Consider the following 24,266-nt stretch of genomic DNA (forward strand, 5'->3'; position numbering starts at 1 on the left):
CACTGCATAGCAATCAAACCCATGGCAAGGCTCCAGAATCGTTGCTTGTGGAGAGATGGAATTCTGACCCCAGTCCTCATATGAGGCTTTACCTCACACTGACAGTAGATAGTTATGTTGTTTATCATTGTATTTTATTGGAAACAAATGAACTAAAATTGGAAAGTTTACTCCCTCTGTTTTATTACAGACGGTGATACCAAAACAGCACCGCGTGGCAGAAGCCCAGGAGGCCCTGAAGCTGGCACAGGACAGGCTCCGGCAGAAACAGGCCAATTTGTCTCTGGTAAGAATGCTCCATCTTCATTCCGCAGGATACTTCAGCGAAGATCAATTTGTTCCACAGAAATTCACCCTGAGGAGATTTTTATGGAGGAGTATTAATGGAGAAATTTGTAGTTTGTTTTTGCAAGACTCTGGTTGGCTAATTATGATCATATGACCATGTCGTAATTCGGCTTCCTGTTTCAGCCTCCACAGGAAGCATGCTAGGCTCTTTCTTTATTGATAAATGAATGGGGATCTCAGCATTAAATCATCCTGACCAGCTCACAGTCACAGAGCTCTCCTGTCATACTGATGGGAGAGCGGCGCGATCGGTGAGAGAGATGGGTCCATGCGGCGTGATGTTGGTAAGCCCCGTCTTCAGACCAAAAAGTCTCTGGTCCTTAAGGGGCCAGAGACTGCTGGTCCAGAAGCGGTTAAAGGCCCACTATTGCGAACAATTGCGAAAATTAAAATCATACATATTAAATCTACATTTCTCCCTGAGTAAAATACACTTTATATTACTTGTCCTTATGTTGCTGTCGCTCACAGTAGGTAGTAAAAAGTTGACAGATTTTAGACTAGTCCATCCCCTCATGGGAGATTCTCAGTATCTCTTTTATTCACCACTTGAAGGCAGCAGGTGGCACTGTGGTATACAGTAAGTGTGATTACTCTGTACAGCTATAGTCGGCACCATCTATATATAAGCTCTTTTATTGATTTAAAAAAGACACATGACGGCAAACAGCAACGTTTCGGAGGACACCCTCCTTTCTCAAGCTCTATCAGTGAGACACTGATAGAGCTTGAGAAAGGAGGTTGTCCTCCGAAACGTTGCTGTTTGCCGTCATGTGTCTTTTTTAATCAATAAAAGAGCTTATATATAGATGGTGCCGACTACAGCTGTTGATGTGACTTGGGAAATAGAAGTGCTCTATTTCCATTAGCCTGGCACATCGAACTTGAAGAAAACTGGGGTGCTGTCCAAACACAAGCACTCTGTACAGCTGTGTTTTATAGTGTGTCTTTCTGATGTGATGATATCATTGTGTATTTCAGGTGGAAGAGCATCAGCAGTTGTTGGAGAAACAGTACAATGACAGCACAGCCGAGAAAGACCAGCTGGCACACCGGAGGCAGCTGACAACCAAGCGGCTGGCGAGGGCGTCGGTGCTGATTACAGCGCTGGGCGAGGAGAAGGTGACACGCGGGACTTTTAAACGTCTTTCTTTGTTTACCTGTTTGATATGTTCTTGTTTACCTGTTTGATATGTTCAGCTACACTAATCCATGTGATTGGTTTAAAGGTGAACTGTATATATAACTTTTTCTTTCAGAGTGGGCAATGCTAGGAGCAACTGTATAGTTTGTAAGTGTGCTGCCTGGCCTGTCCCAGGCTGCAATGTGTCCCGGGTTATGTCCCACTTTTGGTTGCCGCATGTCCCAGCTGTGGGATCCTGTGGCCGCATGAGGTAATGTTTGCCTCAATTACAGTTTTTGCGGAGTCAAAGTAATCGTTTTCTGCTTCATTTCATGTGTCAGAGGTAACAGTAGTTGCATTTCATTTGTCAGAGGTAACGATTATTGCAATTCATGTGTCAGAGGTAAGGGTTACTGCAGTTATTATTTGATGGGCATAGAGACTGCATTTGCTACTTTGGGGTTATTGTTGCAGCATTTGGCATTTTCGGGCTCATGATTATTAAATGGCATGCTAATACTGTGGCATCAGCAGCTTCTTCAGATTTTGTGCACAATCTAATCCCACCATAGTCCTAGTCTAATGTCCTACGATATTATTATGTATTTCTAGAGCACTGGCGTCTAAGGCAGCACTTTACACAGTACATAGTCATGTCATGGATTGACATCTTGGTGGAGCCAAGAAAAATCTGGTCACTGTAGTTTAGGTCACAGGTGTGCCCTCTCCCCAAAGTATACAGTACATAGCCAGATGTGCTTCCAGTAATAAGTACCCCCCTCCCCGTATAGTTAGCAGATGTATTAGGCAGCCACCCCACCTGTACAGGCAGCAGATGTGCCCCTAGTATTAGGCAGCCCACAACCAGTATAGATAGTAGTGTGCCCCCAGTATTAGGCAGCCCCTCACCAGTATAGATAGCAGTGTGCCCCCAGTATTAGGCAGCCTGTCAGTACAGGCAGGGGATGTTCCCCACGTATGAGGCATCTTCCTCCCCAGTATAAGTAGCAGATATGCCCCTAGTATGAGGCATCAACCCCTCCCCAGTATGAGTAGCAGATGTTCCCCTCCCCCACAGTATAGGAAGCAGATGTCCCCCTAGTATTAGGCAGTACTTATGCCCCGTATAGGTAGATGTGCCCCCACCCTACCCATGCAGAGTTGTAAATGGGCGGAGCATGCAGTAGAAATTACTCAGCAGCTCTCGCTTCTCGACTGCTGGGATCTCTCCACCTATCCGCTCGTCTAGCTTAAAAAATGCTTCAGACCTAATGACTCTGTCCTCACACCTAATGACTCTGTCCTCATGTCCTCACACTCAGGTGCGCTGGAAGGAGTCAGTGGACAAGCTGGACCTGCGCTTGGAGGGGATCATCGGTGATGTTCTCGTTTCAGCTGCTTTCATCGTGTACTGTGGTGTGTTCACGTCAGAGTATCGGGTGCAGCTGGTGGAACAGTGGTTGGGACTTTGTGAACGCCATAAGATACCAGTCTCAGCAGACTATTCAGTCATCAGAGCGATGGCGGGGACAAGTGAGGTAGTGGATCCTATGTAGATTTATTTATATTTATAATAATGTCACCTATAGCTCCTGAGGCTAAACACACTACACATACATTATCCTTATGCTGCTTTTACCCGATCTGTAGGCAGCGGCTCTGTTTACCTTTACATCACACATTTGCTAGTTTAGTGCGTCCAGACGCCCCTATGTTGGTGTTTAGCTGCTACCATAGCTGGATCATACATTAGGGAACTTAAGCAGCGGATTAGGGCCTGGACAGGGACTAGGGGCCTGGTTGACTAGCCCCGACCCAAATCTTTCCAAAAAAGCCTGGTGGTCATCAAGAAGGACGGGCCCAAAGCTGTTAATGCTCATGTGGGCTTCGCTGAGAAGTCTCTTCTGTCAGACTCAACAGGTAATCCCACTGCTCACACTACTTTACTTCATTCACCAGGGAGTCAACCAGTCCACACCCGGATCCAACGAGGGATCCAACGAGGGGTGAAGAATGCACTGCAATGTGGAAACGATGACCGAGTCTCCATCTGGATTTATGCAAAATGTGCTTTCTTTAATTTAACATTATAGAAAAAAATGCACAATGTTTCAGCCACAAGGCCACAAGTGCTGACCTTAAGAAAGGCATTGTTGCCGAAACCTCGTGCATTTTTGTTGTGATACGATAAATGAAAGAAAGCATATTTTGCATAAATGTAAGTGGAGACCCGGTCATTTCTTCTCCATCCCGGCAGGGGTTAGGGAGAGGACCAGGGCCGGATTTCTGGAAAGGCCACAAAGTCCTGGGCCTTGGGTGGCTGCAGATCAAGTGGACACCCAAATATGAAAGAGGAGAGGTGCTACAAATGAAAGAGGAGGCTGAAAATGAGGACTAACACATGAAAAAGGGAAACTGGTGTCCACCGGAGCTGTGCATGAAGAAGAGGGGATACTGTACATGGATGTTACGCATTGCAGAGAGGGCTGCACATGGAATGGGAGGCGCTGCTGTACATGGATGTTACACATGGAAGAGGGGGCTGCACATGGAATGGGAGGCGCTGCTGTACATGGATGTTACACATGGAAGAGGGGGCTGCACATGGAATGGGAGAGGCTGCTGTACATGGATGATACACATGGAAGAGGGGGCTGCACATGGAATGGGAGGGGCTGCTGTACATGCATGTTACACATGGAAGAGGGGGCTGCACATGGCATGGGAGGGGCTGCTGTACATGGATGATACACATGGAAGAGGGGGCTGCACATGGAATGGGAGGGGCTGCTGTACATGGATGTTACACATGGAAGAGGGGGCTGCACATGTAATGGGAGGGAGGCTGCTGTACATTGATGTTACACATGGAAGAGGGGGCTGCACATGTAACGGGAGGGAGGCTGTTGTACATGGATGTTACACATGGAAGAGGGGGCTGCACATGGAATGGGAGGGGCTGCTGTACATGAATGTTACACAGGGAAGAGGGGGCTGCACATGGAATGGGAGGGGCTGCTGTACATGAATGTTACACAGGGAAGAGGGGGCTGCACGTGGAATGGGAGGGGCTGCTGTACATTGATATTACACATGGAAGAGTGGGCTGCACCTGGAATGGGGGAAGAGCTGCTGTACATGGATGATACACATGGAAGAGGGGGTTGCACATGGAATGGGGGGAGGGCTGCTGTACATGCATGTTACACATGGAAGAGGGGGTTGCACATGGAATGGGGGAAGGGCTGCTGTACATGGATGTTACACATGGAAGAGGGGGCTGCAGATGGAATGGGAGGGGCTGCTGCACATGAAAGGGGAGCCACAACATACTCAGCCTAGCAGGGCCAACAAGAGCAAAATTAAAGCAAGACCCCCAAATAGACACCCCCTGACCAAAAAGCAGTATTAGAGGTCCTTTGTTGCAGCCAAATATCCCTCCTGGGCCCCTTAGCCGGCTGCTGACCCTCCCTCCCAATTACCTCCCAACTTAACTGTGCCCCCTGGGGACCCTGCAGAGGCTTTGGCAGTGTAGAGTCTCACTTGTCCACCAGCACAGGTGAGACTCCTGGCAAGCAACAGTTAAGATGGGGGGGGGGGGCTATACAGGCTCTGGAACCTTGGGGTGATTACCCCCTTTGCGGAGGAGGAGTCAGCTGTTTGCACCTGTGAGTTAGCTGATTAGATCTGGTGTTGTCCATATTTAACAATAGGGCATACATTCTCGGGCATTACCATTGGTGAAAATAAGTAAGATGGGTGATATCATGGGGACCATAACCTTAAAGACAAAGAAAGGGGAAATCACGTGATGTATTGTATGCTGTGCGTTACTGTAGCTTCATAGTGTGTTTATAATTATTTTCTAGAACACCCTGTGCAGCCACATTGTACACATCTCACCCCTGTTACTGCTCACATTTATTTCTTCATTCATCTGAATTTCAGCTTTTTATATACAATTCAAGAGTTGATTTAGCTACCTGTCTGGGAGTGCTCTAACCATACACCTATTATTTAAGTGACGATGATGACATCATTTCCTCTCTTTCGATTGCAGGTCCGCAGATGGCAGAATGAAGGTCTTCCCCCTGACCCGTATTCCACAGAGAATGCCATACTGGTGAAGAACGGGCAGCGCTGGCCCCTACTGATTGACCCCCACGGTCAGGCCTATAAGTGGATTCACCAGATGGAGGGTGACAAACTGCGCCAAGTCCAAGCCTCTGACCCCAGCTATATGAAGACCTTGGAAAATGCCATCAGACTTGGGGAACCCATCCTGCTACAGGTTCTCTTTACACACACATAACACATCTCAGACCTTCCTTTGGCATTTAAAGCTGATTTTAGGCAACATTTTTATTTTGGTCGCATAGATTTGCCACACTGCTAAGAAAAGAGTCTGATTAATACTTTCACTCTCCACTTGAGACCGACTCGCACTGTCAAAAACAGGCCTTGAGGGAACACCGCGCTACGCGGTTTCCAGGAACAAGAAGGGGCCACAAAGTGTATGATAGCATAAAGAGTAAGCAAGTAGCTATAACTTTAACAAATATTTTCACCTAAGGTACACTTTAAACTTTAAAGAGAAACTACAACCAAGGATTGAACTTCATCCTAAACAGTAGCTGATACCCAGTTTCCTATGAGAAATCTTTACCTTTTCTCAAACGGATCATCAGTGGGCTCTGTATGGCTGATATTGTGGTGAAACCCCTCCCACAGTGTGATGTCAGCACCTAGGTACTGACATCACACTGTGGGAGCCTTGTTGCATTGTGGGAAATAACAGCTGTTTCCAACTGCCAAAAAACAGCATCTCCTTCCACAGACATCACCTGTTAGCAGTAAAGTTTTCGCCATGTGATAAATTTCAGAATGGAAATTAGGGAGAGCGAGAGGAAAGATTTTACAATGGGCAAACACTGACTAAATCATTTATAAATAATTATTATAAAAATTAAGCACTTTTTTCATTACGTTATTTTCGCTGCACTCTTTAAAAGCCTATTCATGCTAAAGTTAAACATTCAATGGATCGCCTTTTCATATAAAGTTATAATTACCTGCTGGGTCTTTTTCTTCAGAATCATCTCTAGAGCTTCATGTCCGCTGCCTTACAGCACATAGCCCTGCCCCCTTGCACATGGCACTTTCTCTATTTTGGATAGAGAAAGCACCATGGTGTGTTTCTGCAAGGGGCGGGGCTATGCACTGTAAGCCGTGACAACAGTAGATTGTCTGTATAGCAAAAATAAAGGGACAGAATAACTTCAAACATACCCCTTCAAGAAATAAAACACAAAGGTCCTGATTTACTAAGCTCTTCAAAGATGTCAGTGCATTTCCAGTGAAAGGATGAGCAGCATTCTCATTATTATGATGTTATAGCTTGCTCACTATGCCTTGTTTGTATCAGGATGTTTCGGAAGATTTGGACCCGAGTCTGAAGTCTGTTTTGGGAAAAGAAATCTACTCTCGGGCCGGACAGGACTTTATACGATTAGGTGACTCTGAAATTGAGTACAATCAGAATTTTAGGTAAGTTATATTGTAGCTGAATTAACATGATAGTAAACATTAGTAAAGTTATAATATCTTAAAACAGGGCCCTGGTTTAAAGCAGCAGGGACAGCCATACTATCCCATGAAAAAAATACACACATATATAAGTAGATAAATACTTGTTCTACTTACATAACATACCAGTATGTATTGTACTGTCCACTTTCAGTGTAAAGAGATAACTGTTTCAGGTATTTTCCATCTTTACTGCGTCTGACTGCAGTCAATCCTGATGTAATTTCCTCCCTTACTCATTTTTTCTCCTGCCTGGGGTGTATTCATTGAAAGCCCTCCTCCCCACTGAGCTCTGTAGAAAGGGCACTGTCATATCTAGCTTGCTTTGTAAATACATGTGAGCATTGCATAGATCATATTTCAGCAGCAGAGGGGTGAGGTGTATTTCCCTTCTCAGCCTCCTGTCACACTGAACTGCCCTCAGCCAATCAGTGAGAAGCAGGCATGTGGGAGGGGAGATGGCAAGCTTCCCTCTCCCCGGCAATATACCAGAATAGAGCCAGGCTGACTGAGATAAGATTCATTACAGCAGAAGCATTTATGATTATATTGGATTTTATGATTATATTAGAATGCTTGCAATGCAGGGTCAGGCTGTAGACTTCATAATAAACAGATCAGTGGGTAAATGGAATTTGATTTTATGGCGGACAATGCCGCTTTAAAGCAAACCTGTGTGGGAAAAAAAGAGTAAAGTTAGATACTTACCTAAGTAGAGGCTTCTCCGTTCCTCATCCACCCCACCGATGCCTGCCAGGAACCCCTTGTCTCTTGCGGCCGTGCATCCATACATGTACGAGTACAGCTACACTGTTCAAGTGTGTGTACAGCCTGCATAGTAGCACGAAGCTGATCCTGTACCACAGTGCTGTCAGAAAGCAGTAAAACAATTCGCTGATTAAAATAAAAGCCAGTGTAAAGGTGCCCATAGACAAATTAATTTTTCCATTCAATTCCCTGCAGATTCGATCACTCAGATCGAATCTGATAGGGATTGATTACTTTAAATGTTCAATCGTTTAAAAGTATTGATCGGACAGGTTTAGGTTTGATCAAGGGTGGGGCAGGAGCAGCAGTAGATCAACAGCCTATAGCATTGCCCTGTGGTTTTATTTATCTATTAAAAATTGATGTGGTGTGTGTGTGTGTGGTAGGAATCGATTCCTTATGAATCCATGCCTTTTAGAAAGGAATGATTGTTTTGGAACAGTGGGTGAAAATCTATATGACGATGGCCAGCTTTACTCATTCCACACTATATGAATCTGAATTATTAATAGAACAGCTTCTTTCCTGTTCTGTACATAAAGCAGTTAAAGTGGATCCAAGATAAACTTTTACTCATTGCATAATTGTGTTCCTTTCATATATAGGGCATTCCTAAAGCCAAATACTTTTTTGTTTTAATACTCTAATTCCCTATAAACTAAACAAGCTTTGCCCACAGCTTTTCAGAGAGCCTTGGCACTCAGTCCCAGGTAGCAAGGGCTTATGGGAGCTCAGTCTGGGCAGGAGGAGGAGGTGTTACTGGCCAGATATTACAGAGGCAGAGGGGAGGAGGGAGAAGGAGGGGGGAGTGAAATTTTCTACACAGGCTGAGTGCTGGAGTTGCTATCAGCTTGCCTTAGTGTAGTGTGACAAACAGAACATGGCTGCCCTCATATCACATCAATAAATAATCATAAACTTTTGAAGCTGTTTGCAGCTAGATATGCTATCTAAACTTTAGATAAGATATATAGACAAGTTACTTGTTATTGTTACTTTTTCATCTCGGATCCGCTTTAATCTCTCTCCTGTTTACCTATGCTGAACATGGTCTGTTCCATCACCACAGCACAAGTAGTCAGAGCTGTGTTGATAAGAGACAGGAAGTCTGCTCTCTCATAATAATAACAACAGTAATTTTAGCCTCATGATAGCAGTGTTTCTACATGGAGTTCGGGTGCCATGTAGCTGAACTCCAAATTGCAGCAAAGGAGTTTAAGTGGAGTTGAAGTGGAACCAGTTATGTAGTAAGTGATAGGCTGCATAGGTTTCTGCTATCATGTAGTTGAACCCAACATCGGCTAACTGTTCGGCAGGGGTGAAGGGGTGAGTGTTAGGTTTAGGCAGGGTGTAGGTTATTGTTAGATGTAGGTGGGGGGAGGGTTAGTGTCAGGAGTAGACAGGGGCAGGGTTAGTGTCAAGAGTATGGTAGGGGGAGGGTTAGTGTTAGTTGTAGGTAGAGGGTAGGTTAGAGTAGGTAGGGTAGGGTTAGTGTTCGGGGTAGATAGGTGGAGGGTTAGTGTTTGGAGTGTGTAGATGGGTAGTGGGTGGGGGAAGGGTTACTGTTAGGAGTAGGGTAGAGGGAGAGTTAGTGTTAGGCGTAGGGTAGGGGGTAGGATAATGTTAGGCATAGGGTAGGGGGAGGGTTAGTGTTAATTGTAGGTAGGGTGTAGGTTAGTGTTAAGTGTAGGATGGGGGAGGGTTAGTGTTGGGTGTAGATATAGTGAAGGTTAGGATTGGGAGTAGATAGGGGGAGGGTTATTGTTAGGAGTCAGCGGTAGGGGGATAGTTAGTGTCAGGCATAGGAAAGGGATAGATTAGTATATGGAGTAGATAGGGGGAGGGTTAGTGCCAGGCATAGGGTAGGGGTTAGGTTAGTGTTAGGTGTAGGTAGGGTGTAGGTTAATATTAGGAGTAGATAGGGGGAGGGTTAGTGTCAGGTGTAGGGTAGGGATTAGATTAGTATTAGGAGTAGATATGGGGAGGGTTAGTGCCAGGCGTAGGGTAGGGGATAGGTTAGTGTTAGGTGTAGGTAGGGTGTAGGTTAGTATTAGTAGATAAAGGGAGGTCAGTGTGAGAGGTAGGTTAGGTAAGGTGATAGTAGATTATCGGTAATGTTACCGATATTCTAATATCTGCCTTATCCAGGCCCACATTTGGGGACACTTTTTTAAGATGTACACTCTACACATCACTAGGCATATACAAATATTTTGGCTGAACATTGTGTTTCTTAGCCCTACATCTTTCTGACAGACTTTTGTAAGAAATAAAAAATGTTTTGTTAATGATGAATAATGGTCCTTTTACCATCTCTGGTTCCAGACTCTACATGTCCACCCAGAACCCGAGCCCACACTTCCTGCCAGCCGTCTGCATCACAGTGACTCTGATTAGCTTCACCGTCACATTCAAAGGGCTGCAGGACCAGCTGCTGTCCAGCGTGGTGACCCATGAGCAGCCCCACCTAGAGGTGCGGAGGAACCAGCTGCAGGAGAACATTTCCTCTGATCTGTACTCACTGCACGAGCTGGAGGAGCGCTCACTCACATTACTGCAGAAAACAGAAGGTAAGACCGGAAGACAGGGGTGCTGCTAAGGTTTTTGTGGCCCCAAGCGGTACTTAATTTGCGTCTCTGCCCCCCCCCCCCCCCTTCTCCCATTATAACAGGAAGCCAAAGTTGCCTCCCCCAAATAGGTAGTCCTCCAGTATGGGTAGTAGCCAAAGGTGCACTTCTTCCCAGCATAGGTAGCCACCCACAGTATAGGTAGCCCAGGTGTCCCCACCATTATAGGTAGCCCCCCCCCCCCCAGTTTAGGTAGCAAAAGAGCCCCCCCCCCCAGTTCTGTAGATTACCTGAAGAAGAAACTCAACATTTCAAAAGCTTGCAATAAACCATGTACAGTTTGTTGTTAAAGTTATCACCGGAATCAGCGACCCAAAAAGAAGGCACACTTCAAATGAAGGAAATGAGCGATGATTTCACTTCCTCATATGCAGTGTACTCTGTGGTCACTGCGCTGTTGTCCCCCTCTGTTCACATTGTCTCTGATCAGAGATCTGTGTGTGAGTGACGGGGAGGCAGGGACAGCGGTTCAAGTCACAGACAGGGCAGCATGGGAAGCCCCTGCTGTGGGCGAGTCCCTAAACGGCTGCTTGGTTCGCCTGGGCCTAGGTGTACCCATGCCAGCAGAAATGCAGCATTAGTCCTACTCCCTGTGAGCACGGGACACTTGTGTGCTAGAGGATGCTGAGAAATCCATGCAGAATAGCAATACTGCATTGCAGTCAGTACAGATTATTAGCGCTGAAACAAGCCTCATGCCCTCATACTTCATGCTATGCATCTTACGATCCGACAGACTCTATTTTATTAGGTTTTCAAATGTCTTGGATAAAATTTCAATAGCAACAGAGACTTTTTCCATTGATTTTCATTGGACTTTCTTCTAGGACACTTGCTGGATGATGAGGACCTCATTGACACTCTACAAAAGTCCAAGCTGACCTCCAAGGACATTCTGAAGAGAATGGAGACCTCTGAGAAAACGGAGGAGACCATAGAGGCAGCCCGAGCCATCTACCTCCCCGCGGCCCGCAGAGGGGCCGTTCTTTACTTTGTGGTGGCAGACCTTGTCCATCTGAACTACATGTACCAGTTCTCCTTGCACTGGTTCCACAAGGTGTTTGTGGAGTCCATGGAAGGTCTAAAGACAAGTCCATACCACACTTCTCTTGTGTCATCTGCTGGCCTCATCCGGCCGCAGAGCAGGCAGAGAACTAGAGAGATGGAGAATGAGGAAGAGAAGAGTGAAGACATCGAGAAGCACCTCCATGATATTTGTGATGCTCTCACCAGAAATGTCTACAAGGTGATGACTGTTTTTTTACATTCTATGTGTAATTTGGACTGAAGAAGGGTAGCTACGGGCCTGGCTAAGAAACCTAAACCGTTAACAAAAAGAAAATTAGGGGCCTGAATATCTACATATAGTACAGTAGAGCAAATTGAGGGCAGCGGTGTACCAAGGGTGCCCAGGACAACTCTGAAAAATCTATCTGATTGTTTCATAACCCCAGTACTGTACTATCCTCCTTAATCCATGTTCTCCATCAGTAGCAGATAGGACATGCCAGAAATGATCAATTTGACCCATCCACCTGGCAGGAAATTGCATTGTGTGTACCAGGCATTATGCCTAGTATACACCATACAATTTTCTGTTCGATTTTTCAGTTGGATTTTCTGCATAAGATTATTTTCTGTAGAGACTGGTCATTATCTCTGGTGCATTGTTTTCTGGTCATCTCCTGCTGAGTAGAACAATGCCTAATTGTTAGGCAGATAGATGGTTTGATAGATGATTTGCAACATGTTGCAAATTATCTACCTGGCAGGTAATTCTTAAGCCCCATCTACACGATACGATTCTTTGTGCGATTCGATTACTATTCTATTTACAATCCGATTAAATCCGACATGTCTGATCGGGATTCGATTCAATACAATTTCATTTGCCATTGTTTTGCAATGGCGAATTGAATCGAATCCCGATCGGACATGTCGGATTTAATCGGATTGTATATAGAATCGTAATCGAATCGCACAAAGAATCGTGTCATGTAGATTGGGCTTTACAGAAAATCTAACAGAAAATGGTATGGTGTGTACCTAGCATTAGAAAATTGGGAGATACGCAGAAATACACATGATCCACTTTACTAATGTAAACATGGCAAGTTCTGATTACAGCAGGGAGATAAAATAAAACAAATCTCCGGAGCAGAGAGCAGAAGGAAGCTTGGATCCTTCCACCGTCTTCCATAGACTCTTCAACGCATCAGGGAAAGTAAAACCTGTAACTGTGGCCTCAGATGCTGCGCCCGGGGACAGATGTACTCCTTGCCCCCACCCCATAGCTACTCCTCTGGGTGTCATACTACTTTCCCCCTCACTCTTTCCAGTTCAGCTTAGGGCACACCTCCCATCTCAACACTGGCCAGGCCATTAGGAGCGTAAGATGGGCCTCTCAGCACGGCTTTTGAGTAGAAGGTCTGCTTTAGGACTTGCAGTAATGGATAAATTGATGTTGCTTAAATACAATTGGAACCATTGTTGTACTCATATGTATTCTGGTTTTCCTGCAGATTGTGTCCTCGGCCCTCTTCACAGAGCACAGGCTCTGCTTCTCCTTCTTGCTGGCAGTGAACATTATGCGGCGGAGCAGTGATGACTCTCCCAGTCCACTGGGGTTTCTCCCGCAAGCTGAGTGGGACTTCTTTCTGAACTCAGTGCTCCTGAGTAGCTTCATGGAGAAGACCAGATCGGCAGAAGACAGCGGTACCCGGGTTTATTTTCTCCCTCCTCGTTCATTTCGTCGACTGTTCATGACCATATGTACTTTTGTATGCCGGACGTGTCTGTCAATTACTGCTTCCTTCAGCTATTGTATTGGCATGTTTATAGCTTCTCTCAGCCAGCTCCTCTCTACTTCCTGTTTCCCTACGTGTCATGCAGTAAAACAGGAAGTAGAGAGGAGTTGGCTGCAGAGAAGCATGGATGCGTTGCATGTACAGGTGGGAGGTTTAGAAAAATAACAATAATATTTATATAGCGCTTTTCTCCCTGGGGACTCAAAGCGCTGTGACCCTGCATTATGCAGTCTCAAAGGCTAGGGAAAAGAGGTGAGTTTTTAGCCTTTTTTTAAAGCTGTCCAGAGAAGGAGCCTCTCGTACTGATTGTGGAAGTGAGTTCCATAGAGTAGGGGCTGCATAGGAAAAGGCCCGAGCACCAAATGTTAAGTGTATCCTGGGAATAACCAGCTTCATCTTGTTGGCAGAGCGGAGGGTGCGTGGAGGGGCATAAAGTTCCAATAGATCCGCTATGTATTTGGGTCCCATGTGGTGTAGAACCTTGAATGTCAGCAGGCAGATCTTAAAATTGATTCTCCATTTTACTGGCAACCAGTGAAGAGTTTGCAGTACTGGGGTGATGTGTGAGCTGCGGGGGGCATTGGCTAGGAGTCTGGCTGCAGCATTCTGTACTAGCTGTAAGGGGCGCAGAACCTTATCTGTAGATCCGATTAACAGGGCGTTGCAGTAGTCTAGGCGGGAGGATACAAATGCGTGAACCAGGGCAGGTAGGTCTTCAGCTGGGATAAGGTGTTTTATTTTCACTATATTTCTTAGATGGAAGAAGGAAGACTTGACGACAGCTGATACCTGCTGTCTGAGTTTTAGATTTCCATCCAGGATCACCCCAAGGTTTCGCACAGAGTCTTTATACTGTACAGTATCTCCCCCAATTGCTAGTTTGAGGTGGTGAGCGTTTTGAACTTTATCCATCATGTGTGGACCACCTACCACCAACACCTCTGTTTTGTCAGAGTTCAGCCTCAGCCAGCTGGTGTTCATCCAATTTTGTAAATCCACTAGACACGCATTTATGGATGCTGATGGGTCTTGGGTGCCAGGCTTGAAGGACAGATACAGTTGTGTGTCATCTGCATAACAATGGTATCCTAAACCATAGTTCTGGATTATTTTGCCCAGTGGGAGCATGTAGACTGCAAAGAGTAATGGTGATAGTACAGAACCCTGTGGAACTCCATAGGCAAGTGGCACTGGATTAGAGTAGTGTGTGCCCAGACATACTTGCTGTGTCCTGCCAAAATGCACTGCTGTGCCAGGTCTGTAAGGGGACACAGGAGGAGGGTCCATGGAGACGATGGGAGGAATGATGTCAGCCTCCCCTCCCCACTTCTGCCGAACAGATGTCACCCCTTCCAAGCCCTGCAAGGAGAGGTGGCAGCAAAAAAAATTGGCTTCAAGCGGTAAATAGTGTAAAACCGGCCCTGTGTGCGGATGACCTTATTTATCTAATCTATTCCTTCGTATCTTATCCAAATTTGCCATAGCTTTCCTCTCAAGTACCAAGCGTCTCTTATGCTGGGAATACACGGCTCGATTATGAGCTGATAAGCTGGTTAGATAGATAATTTCAGACATGTCCGATCACCGTTCCATCGTTTTGCCGCTCAATTTGTCATTGAAGTGAATTGAAAAAGAAAAGCGAGCGGAAGATAAGAGAATGGAGTGAGCAAAACGATCGGGCGCAGGATCGAGCACCAGAATCGACACGTGTATTCCCAGCAAAATAAATACTACACACCATGCTATTTCCTGTCAGACGGGTCAAATCGATTATTACCGACAGGTCCGCTCTGATTTCTGATCGTTTTTTTTTTATGTATAGAAATCATTGGAAAATCAATCAGAAAAACGATCGGAAATCAGACCAGACCCGTCGGAAATAATCAATTCGACTCATCAATCTGACGGAAAATTGCATGGTGAGTACCAGGCATCAAGCCCTGTACACACGCTTAATCAATGTTGCCTGATGGGGTTCGGAATCCTTGGGTGACATTGTAGGGCCGCGGCTGTGCATACGTGTTGCTGGCCTGCAAGTCAGTGACATGTTCTGTACCATGCGGGGGGCGGGGCACAAGAGAGATGTCACGCGGCAGACGGGGTAAGTAGGGAGACCAATGCTCTCAGCCGGAGTGATCTGCCAGGACGGATTACTAGTGGAGAGCTCCAGAGGGGTTGGTGGCTGCCATACGCACTGCGAATGCTCTGCAGAGGTGGTTGTTATCAGCTGCCTGGGCCGAGCTTCATCTAGCATGTGTACAGAGCTGCAGCCACCATCTGCAGAGATATTCAATCCCAGGAAGATGAAATCTGTTACTTTTTCCCCATCTATTTGCAGATGATTAATTGGAGCAGATGAACCAGGTACACAGAAGCAACCAGAGTTATTATCTTTGCTTCTTTATAAATACTGTATAAGCAAAGGGCTCAAAATAGGGCCTGTTTTTAATATTCAGGTGTTCAGTTGTGTCACCTGGTATTTTTAAATGGACACATTGTTGCAACTTAAAGGGGAACTAAAGAGAGAGGTATATGGAGGCTGCCATGTTTATTTCCTTTTAAGCAATACCAGTTGCCTGGCAGCCCTGTTGAGCGTCTGGCAGTCAAAACCCTGGAACAGGCATGTGGCTAATCCAGTAAAACCTGAGTCATTTGAGTCAGAGTACCTGATCTGCATGCTTGTTCAGGGTGTGTGGCTAAACATATTAGAAACACAGCATCAGGAGGATTCCCCGGCCACTGGTATTGTTTAAAAGGGAATAAATATGTCTGTTTCCATATTCCTCTCACCTTGGATCCCCTTTAAGGTTTGGATAAGGCATTAGTAGTTAGTATTGGTTGCCACACTGCTATGGTGGGGGGAGGACATTATTATATGTGTCCTGACATATGGTCCCTCTTGCCATGGGGGTCATCATAAGTAAAAAATATTTGAATGTTACAAGGGCCCAATGATTTGTCAATTATATCCCTGATAGTTTACACAAAATTGTATCTTTTAAAGTAGCATCCAAAAATATAACATTTCCAAAAAATAGTTAGAGCCCCCCAATTTATGAAACCAATACCACTGATTTACTTTTTATAAATAGGTCCCTGTGTGTCCCCAATTTTTTTGTTTTCTTTTTTACCTGGTCTGGGGGCCTTTAGCTAACTGCTGGGCAGTGCCAGCTGGATTGTGGGAAGTTTTTATTTTTTAGCTACAGTAAGAAGCTTATCTCAGCATGCAGATAACAGAAAGCTTCCTATTTTGGATAATTACGACCAGAAGCTATTTGAATCCCCTTAAGCCTGGTACACACCATGCAATTTCCCGTCAGATAGATGGGTCGAATAGATAATTTCCGACAGGTTCGATCTGATTTCTGATCGTTTTTCTGATCGAATTTGCATAGAAGTGATCGGAAATCCGATCGGATCTGACAGAAATTATCTATCAACCCATCTACTTGATGGGAAATTGCATGGTGTGAACCAGGCATAATGCTTTGAAGAGTTTACACAGTGATGTAAGCCTGTTGTCTAGGTGATGTTTGCTGTGTTAGGATCAGTAAGCTATGGTAGTAGGGAGGGAAAATTAGCACTGAGCTGGGTTGAAAAATTAGAAAAGGATGTTGGTCTGGGTGTATATAAGGTTGGGGTGATGTGATCACTAAAGGGTGACGTGACCACTAAAACCAACAGGATAGGTAAGCTAAATAAGTGATTTCTTTTTGGATGATATTTGTTCAGTTAAAGGGAGTCTGAAGGCAACACAAAAATAAAAAACAGATACTTATCTAAGGAGAGGACAGGCTCTGGGTCCTATAGAGACTTCCCACTCCTCTCCTTGTCCCGTCGTTCCTAACTGGCTCCCCGTTAGCAATCTCCAACTGATCGGACGGAGACTGTGGGTGAGCTTTGGAAGTCATTGGGAGCACTTGGGCTCCCGAAGACTTCCGAACCCTCCCGCGGTGCAAGATTTCAACGGAGGAGCCTGCGGGGGAACGAGAGGATGAGGAGAGGAACAGGAAGCTCTATAGGACCCAGAGCCTTTCCCCTCCTTAGATAAGTATTGGGGTTTTTTTTGCCTTCAGATTCACTTTAATATGGTGTTTATGATCATTACCTCTGTTCTCTGTTCTCTGTACACAGCCAATGAGGCTCCAGCACTGGCCGTCCCACAGTGGCTCTCTGGCTCCACCTGGAGGCAGTGTGAGTACCTGACACGCCACCTGGGGCCATTCTCCAGGCTCTGTGACTCTCTGTCATCTGGCACCCAGCAGTGGAGGGAATTCTCGAACAGTGACAGCTTGTATGACTTCCTGAAGAAAGTTTACAGAACAGAGGAAGGTAAGAGGGGCTGCACAAGCATTATATAGGCAGACGTTTTATGTAAATGTGGTTAAAGGGGACCTGCTACTTAGAAAAAAATGACACAATGGAAGAAGCTGGGAGCAGGGGCATATCTGGGTACTATGGCAAATACTGAAATTGCACCCCCTGGTTAGACCACCTCGCACCATATTAACAGCTTCTTTTCTGGCAATGAAACGAGTGCCCCCAGTATAAGTAGCACCCCAAGTATAAGTAGCCAGAGGCAGCTCAACCAGTATAGGTAGCCCCCAGTTTAGGTTGCCCCCTCCCCAGTATATGTGGTGAGAGGTGTCTCCGCAGTATAAGTAGCCCCCCAGTATAGGTAATGAGAGGTGCCCTCAGTATAAGTAACCCCCCGGTATAAGTTTTGCAGGTGTCCTCCAGTATACGCATATCCCCCCCCCCCCCCCCAAAGTATGCCCCCAGTCTAGGTCACAGGTGTCGAACTCCAGGCCTGGAGGGCCAGATCCATTCTAGTGTTAAGGATGGACTTAGAACCAGAGGTATGTGTTCTACCTGATGGACCACTTTCCTGATTCAGACTCATCAATTAATTTGAGCTGTACCAAAAATGTGTGAGGACCTCGGATCTCGAAGGACCGGTTTTGCATCCCTAGTCTAAGTAGTGAGAGATGCCCTCCAGTTTAAGAGCAGATACAAACTCCTATGAGGCATCCCTCAGTATAGTGGTGGAGCACGAAGGAGGAAGGGGCAGGAGCCATGCTTGTACCCCTCTAGATACGCCTCTTTTGCCAGGAGGATGGACACTGCTTGATTTTCATTTTAATCTTTTGAATTTAATGAAGTTCTCATATCCCTGAACAGAGAATTTCCTCTATGGAGAGCGTATGGTTATGGTAGTGGCAATGTGGGATTGTATATACTGTAGTGGCATCATGGAGTGTGGCATGTAGCACTGGGAATGTGGGTTGAAATAATGAGAGCCTGCCACTGAAATGTGTTAGATTCTTCATTTGATTTCATTTCATTTGCATGAAATTAGCATAAAATGTGCATCAACTCAGAATTATTAGCATCTCATGGATCATCCCCACCTCAGTTATCCAACAGAAACCTGAAAGTAAAAACCTAATTAGAGGGCTTGTGCAGTAGTGATGACTGATCTATGGTGATGTACTCCTCAGATGAGGCTCAGCGGTCAGACACGGAGGACATCGGCGGTCGGGGACCTCATCAATCACAGGCCATGTTTCCCTGGGAGGAGCTGACCGCATTCCAGAAACTTATACTGGTAAAGTTGTCCCTCATTTCTGTATGTTCTATCTGTGCCCAGTGTATAGAGTAATAATCCAGCTACTGGTTAATTTTTATAAATCCCAAGTCTGGGCGGAAGCCAGCTGTCAGCAGGAAGTACCTTCTCGGTTTTTTACAATGTTTACATAATTATTTCAGTGAGATCTTCACAACATCTCAGCTGTTACCTGATCCAAACCTCTAGACCTCTGACACCACAAATCACCAGCTGCTGAATTTACTACGCTGGTGTCAAGCTTGTTAGTACACTGCAAAGCCTGGGACGCTGGAGTGGGTCATGTGGAGTTCAGGACCTGGAGGTTTTTTTGGGGTCTTGCTGGATGCTGGCTCCATCCATCCATTGGCTTCTGCTGCTCCACCACCGCAGGGACACCTTTAGTACAGCCCCTCCATGATGCCGACCACTAATCTGGAAATAAGGGCCGTCATGGCTGGATGCCTCTGTGACAGCCAGATTACCTTGACCAGCTCTGCTGAATGCTGCCCAGGAGTCGGGACCCACCACAGAAATGAACACTATTGCACCCTTTGAACCAGAACACATTGGCCAGCACTGCCGGATGCCAGCAATCGGGATCCTCAGCAGCGTCGGCCATCACCGCAGATTTCTTGAAGAACGGTCATCACTGCTGAACCTTCGCCTCCCTCTGCCCCCCCCCCCCCCCCCCTTCCCACTTGATGTCTCCTTAGGGATAGCACATGATTGCCAAGTGCGACTGGTGGCACCGTAGTATGGCAGCCTCGGCTCTTGGCTTTCAGACATTATACCCTCCTTCTACCAGAACCTGTATGAGCCAAAACCAACCCCACTTTTTTCTTAGTGAAATAAATGATTCTGATTCTGAGTAGCTGGAGAACAGTGGTTGGTTCCTTATGAGCCAGGGCTCAGCAGCTCCACCTAGAAATCAGTATTTGATTGAAGTTTGTCGTAGCCTTAAAACTCCTCCTTATTCCCAATCTGAAGCAGATGCAGGGCCTAACTTGCTTACACAAGGACATAAACAGTGGCTTGCATGTCTCTGCCTATTGTACTAAAGCGATGCATTATGAGCATTAATGGGATATATCACCTGATAATGCCTCTGATTAATAATATGGCAATACTGGGCTTTGCTCTACTGAAATCCCCTTAGGTTACATCTGCACATTGCTAGAATTAAAGTGGAACCATAACAACATACACAGTAGAATGTAGTAACTTATTCAGGATAACCACTTCTATGGTAATTTCCCTGGTTTCAGCATTAGAAACACTTCCTTTAGCTATCTATTGCTGTATATTGATATGTAGTCCCTGCCTCCTACTACAGCTTAGCCTAGGCTGTTTATTATGTGGAATCCCCCCTCCCTCCAAGCATTCTGGGTGACCAGAGAGCTCTTCTACTGGCTTTAGAACTCTCCGTAAACAAACATTCAGAAGAGATCACCTGACAGGACTACAGATGTTGTCACCTGTGATACATTTCCTAACGTATGTCAGGGTGAGGAAAGATTTTACAATGGCCAAACATTGACTAAATCATTTATAAATAAATACTGTGAAAAAAAAGCAAGTTTAATAATTCCCTTATTTTGACTACCTTATCTTTTTAATGACAAACATTTTTTTCAGCTCAACGATTTTCATGTACATACAAACACACACAGCCACAGAGGATCAGATCTGCTACTAATCACACAGTTAGTGCAGGTGTGGTAACAATTCTGCTCTGTGCAGCTCATGACACCTGCAGGAAGAGGAGAATAGCTGGGTTATCTGTGCTGCAAAAAAGTACAGAATCTAGACTTTAACGGAAGCATCATTTAGACTCGAAGTCAGTTTCAGAAAGAAGGAATGGAAAGGTAATTCCTAATTTGAAAACTCAAAAAGATTTGTGCATCACCAATGTAGGTTCACAGCAAACAGCACAAGTGGAATTTCATGTGAAATAAAGCACTTTCATCACTTTACCACAAGGTGGTGCTGCTTTGTGGAATTTAGATCACATAGACCAGGATCCTTCTGGGACAGGCAGTTCTCTATCATAGTTTGCCTAATGCTGCTGTGATGTGATGTGCAATTTCATATAAGGAAAAGTATAATATAGCTATAACTCTATCATCAGATCAAGATCCTTCGTCCAGAATGTTTAATCGGCGCCATCCGAGAGTTTATCGTGGAGAAGATGGGCACAGAGTACATTCAGAGCAATGGCGTGAATCTGAAACAGGCTCTAGAAGAGTCCAGCAACTCTTCCCCAATCATATTCATCCTCTCTTCTGGTGAGTCAGTAACAGAACTTCAATTTATCTATTCTAATGCAGTATAATAATACCAGATTCATTCTTCAGCTTTATCTATATAGCTAATTTCTGCTGTATGGTTTAAAGAGAATCTGTACTGTCCGAATTGTACAATAAAAAACATACCAATCGAGTCACTGTGGTCTCCTGGATCCCTCTTTGCCGTTTTCGCCGCTCCCCATTGCAATCCTGGCTTTTAATCGCCAGTTTTAGGCAGTGTTTACAAACAAAAAAACATGGCTGCTAACCAGGAAGTGATGTTTGTGTGTGTGTGTATATATATATATATATATATATATATATATATATATATATATATATATGTGTATATATATATATATGTGTATATATATATATATATATATATATATATATATATATATATATATATATATATATATATATACACACATACACTAATATGTGTATATGTACGTGTGTTACAGTATACGGCAAGTTTTTATTACATATTGAATTGTCTGCACTACAGTCTCGGATTCTCACAGTTTCTCAGCATGTGACAGGCAGCTCCCTCCCCCCTCAGCCTCACAAACAGCATCATTGACAAGCTGAAACTGAGAGCAGAGAGTGAGGCATAAACAAAGCACACAAAGCCTGCAGGGGGCGCACATAACTTGTATTCTTTACAACAGAGGCAGCCCATTCCTCCCTGGGTCGACAAAGCTTGACAAAGAAATGAAGATTAGATATATTACAGAGACTAGAAAAGGCTGCAGTAATCCAGACCACATTAAAACAGGTATAGGAACTTATAGGATAGAAGAAATAAGGCTGAACATTTTGTTACAGACTCTCTTTAATGTCCTGCTTTGGGACTGCAGTCTTGCGATTGAATTCACAGAATTTTAGCCAGATGTGCACAGTGACCTCAGCAGCTTTAGGTAGGTAGCCTTTGTCCCCATCCTCAAGATAGCTGCACTAAATGGCCTTTGTCCCGCCACAAGATTACAGCATTAGATGGTGTATGTCTTTGCCCCTCCACCCCATAGCAGCATTATGGTAGCCTTTGTTGTCCTATTGCCCCCCCCCCCCCCCCACCACCCCCATAAGGTAGCCTTGGTCCTCCCCATCATAGTATTATTGTTCTGTATTATGATTGGCTTTGTCCCCTTCCCTTCTTCGCCATAACAGTATTGGGGCTTTGCTGTTGCTCCTCTGAACCCCCCCCCCCCCCCCTTCCCCAACCAACACTGCTCCATTCCCCCATGGTAACAGTTGCTGGTGGGCCAAACTCCTGCAGCTCCAGTCACATGCAAGGAGTAACAGATCACAGCTCTCTAGAAGAAGTAGTGGTATCAGGCTATTGATATCTTAATGTGGCCTCTCACCACTACTGTTTAAAGCAGGGGTCCCCAAACATTTTGGGGCGAGGGCCGGGTCAACGTACTTCAGACTGCTGGGGGGCTGGTGTATACGTAAAATGATGTAGAAGTCTTTGCAGACCACACAGTGAAGCACACTAAGGTGACAACCTGCAGTCCAGTTAGACAGCAGTGTCACCTGATGTGGAATTTCATTGGAAACCAGCGAATTACTGCTTTCTGGCTTCCTTGTGGATGGGTGGTGCCAGCACTGCTATTTTATATGCGGACCACCAATATTTAAAGATGTAGCTGACTGCATCTATAAGCAATACAATTTGAGTGTGGGGGGCCGGTAAAAAAGCCTCAGGGGGCCACATTCGGCCCGCGGGCCTTAGTGTGAGGATCACTGGTTTAAAGTGTCAATTTTATATTGAACTGGGCTTTTATTTGTGAAACGTGATCACTACTTTTCACAAATATAATGATCTTACTGCTAAGATTACACCTAGAAATGTGTCAGTTTGTAGTAAATTGTGGATGGCAATGAGATGCTAGTAATTCCACATTGATCTAGTTTTCCTGTCACGTGACCTCTTGCACACAGGAAGTGACCCGGTTGGACAGCTGGAGCGGCTGGCGTTGGAGACTCAGGGGAGCACTCTGCACCTGGACATGATCTCTCTGGGCCGCGGACAGGGGCTGAAGGCAGAGGAGCTGATCAATAAATCCAAAAGGCTGAAAGGGCGCTGGGTGTTCCTGCAGAACTGCCACCTGGCTGCCTCCTTCATGCCCCGGCTGAGGGAAATTGTGGAGGGGTAAGTCTGCTTCCTGTTACAGTGCTTCATCCTCCTAACCATGGCCGGAATTGGGACAAGACACACCCATTTATCCCCACCCCCTTCCCTTTAGCTTTAAAGGAATATATTGGATAACTGTGGCTGTACTGACATGTTACTCCTCCATACACATTACCCATCTTCCCTAGGCTTTCACCTGTGCGGCCTTTACAGACATCTGGTAAAGACAATGGAATGACAATAGCAGATGAGCAAGAGGGATCGAACACTCCCATGTCACTAACAAAGCCGCCCGAGACATTCGGGACTCCCATACTCACGCTAGGTTTTCACGTGAATTCACGAACAATGGTCTCAACGCAAAAGTCTGATGGGCATACATAGTGCAAGAAATCATAAATAATGGGTGCAAAATGTCTGACCAGTCAAACCAGCTCCAATCAAACCCCCCCCCCCCCCCCCAGTTTTTATTTGTAATGTGTGTAATGTCTCCCCAGTTTACTCATATGTAATATTTTATATTTCCCACATGTGTCTGTGTATAGGTGATATTGTGTTTCTTGCAGATTCGAGGAGCAGAGCAGTTCGATGGACCCCCAATTCAGACTCTGGCTGAGCTCCAAATCTGACCAGCTGTTTCCAGTATCCATTCTGCAGAAGGGGTTCAAGGTGAGATTATGCTGTTTTAGGGTGTCCATAGATCAGACGATGTATGGGCAGATCGACCAAGAGGCAGATCTCTCTCTGATCGAATCCGATTGGAGAGAGATCTGTTGGCTGCCCATCAGGCCGATTCCTGATCGATTGTAGCATGAAATCTCTCAGGAATTAGCCTTGTGACACCGCATGTAAAATGTGCCCCTCTCCATGTTCGGTGTTGTACATTTTACCTGTCTGTGTCTGGCTCCGGGGCCCTGTCCGCAATCCACATGTACGCGCCCCACGTGCTTGCTGGCATATACGCGGGCAAG

The 24,266-nt window shown here is 45.4% G+C and overlaps 1 protein-coding gene across 4 annotated transcripts in view; it reads left to right on the forward strand.

The window, feature by feature from the left end:
* DNAH14 (dynein axonemal heavy chain 14) overlaps nucleotides 1-24,266 on the forward strand; it is a 237,921-nt gene that overhangs the window by 185,856 nt on the left and 27,799 nt on the right. For all 4 annotated transcript variants that reach the window (XM_068232854.1, XM_068232855.1, XM_068232856.1 and 1 more), the window contains 13 exons: nucleotides 191-286; nucleotides 1,330-1,470; nucleotides 2,794-3,009; nucleotides 5,532-5,762; nucleotides 6,897-7,018; nucleotides 10,151-10,395; nucleotides 11,280-11,698; nucleotides 12,975-13,167; nucleotides 17,394-17,591; nucleotides 18,761-18,867; nucleotides 20,996-21,152; nucleotides 23,103-23,313; nucleotides 23,862-23,964. In XM_068232854.1, coding sequence (XP_068088955.1) covers nucleotides 191-286; nucleotides 1,330-1,470; nucleotides 2,794-3,009; nucleotides 5,532-5,762; nucleotides 6,897-7,018; nucleotides 10,151-10,395; nucleotides 11,280-11,698; nucleotides 12,975-13,167; nucleotides 17,394-17,591; nucleotides 18,761-18,867; nucleotides 20,996-21,152; nucleotides 23,103-23,313; nucleotides 23,862-23,964 — 2,439 coding nt within the window. The remainder of the gene's footprint in view (nucleotides 1-190; nucleotides 287-1,329; nucleotides 1,471-2,793; nucleotides 3,010-5,531; nucleotides 5,763-6,896; nucleotides 7,019-10,150; nucleotides 10,396-11,279; nucleotides 11,699-12,974; nucleotides 13,168-17,393; nucleotides 17,592-18,760; nucleotides 18,868-20,995; nucleotides 21,153-23,102; nucleotides 23,314-23,861; nucleotides 23,965-24,266) is intronic.

This window comes from Hyperolius riggenbachi, chromosome 4 (assembly GCF_040937935.1).
Source record: "Hyperolius riggenbachi isolate aHypRig1 chromosome 4, aHypRig1.pri, whole genome shotgun sequence".
In the NCBI taxonomy this organism is placed as follows: domain Eukaryota; kingdom Metazoa; phylum Chordata; class Amphibia; order Anura; family Hyperoliidae; genus Hyperolius; species Hyperolius riggenbachi.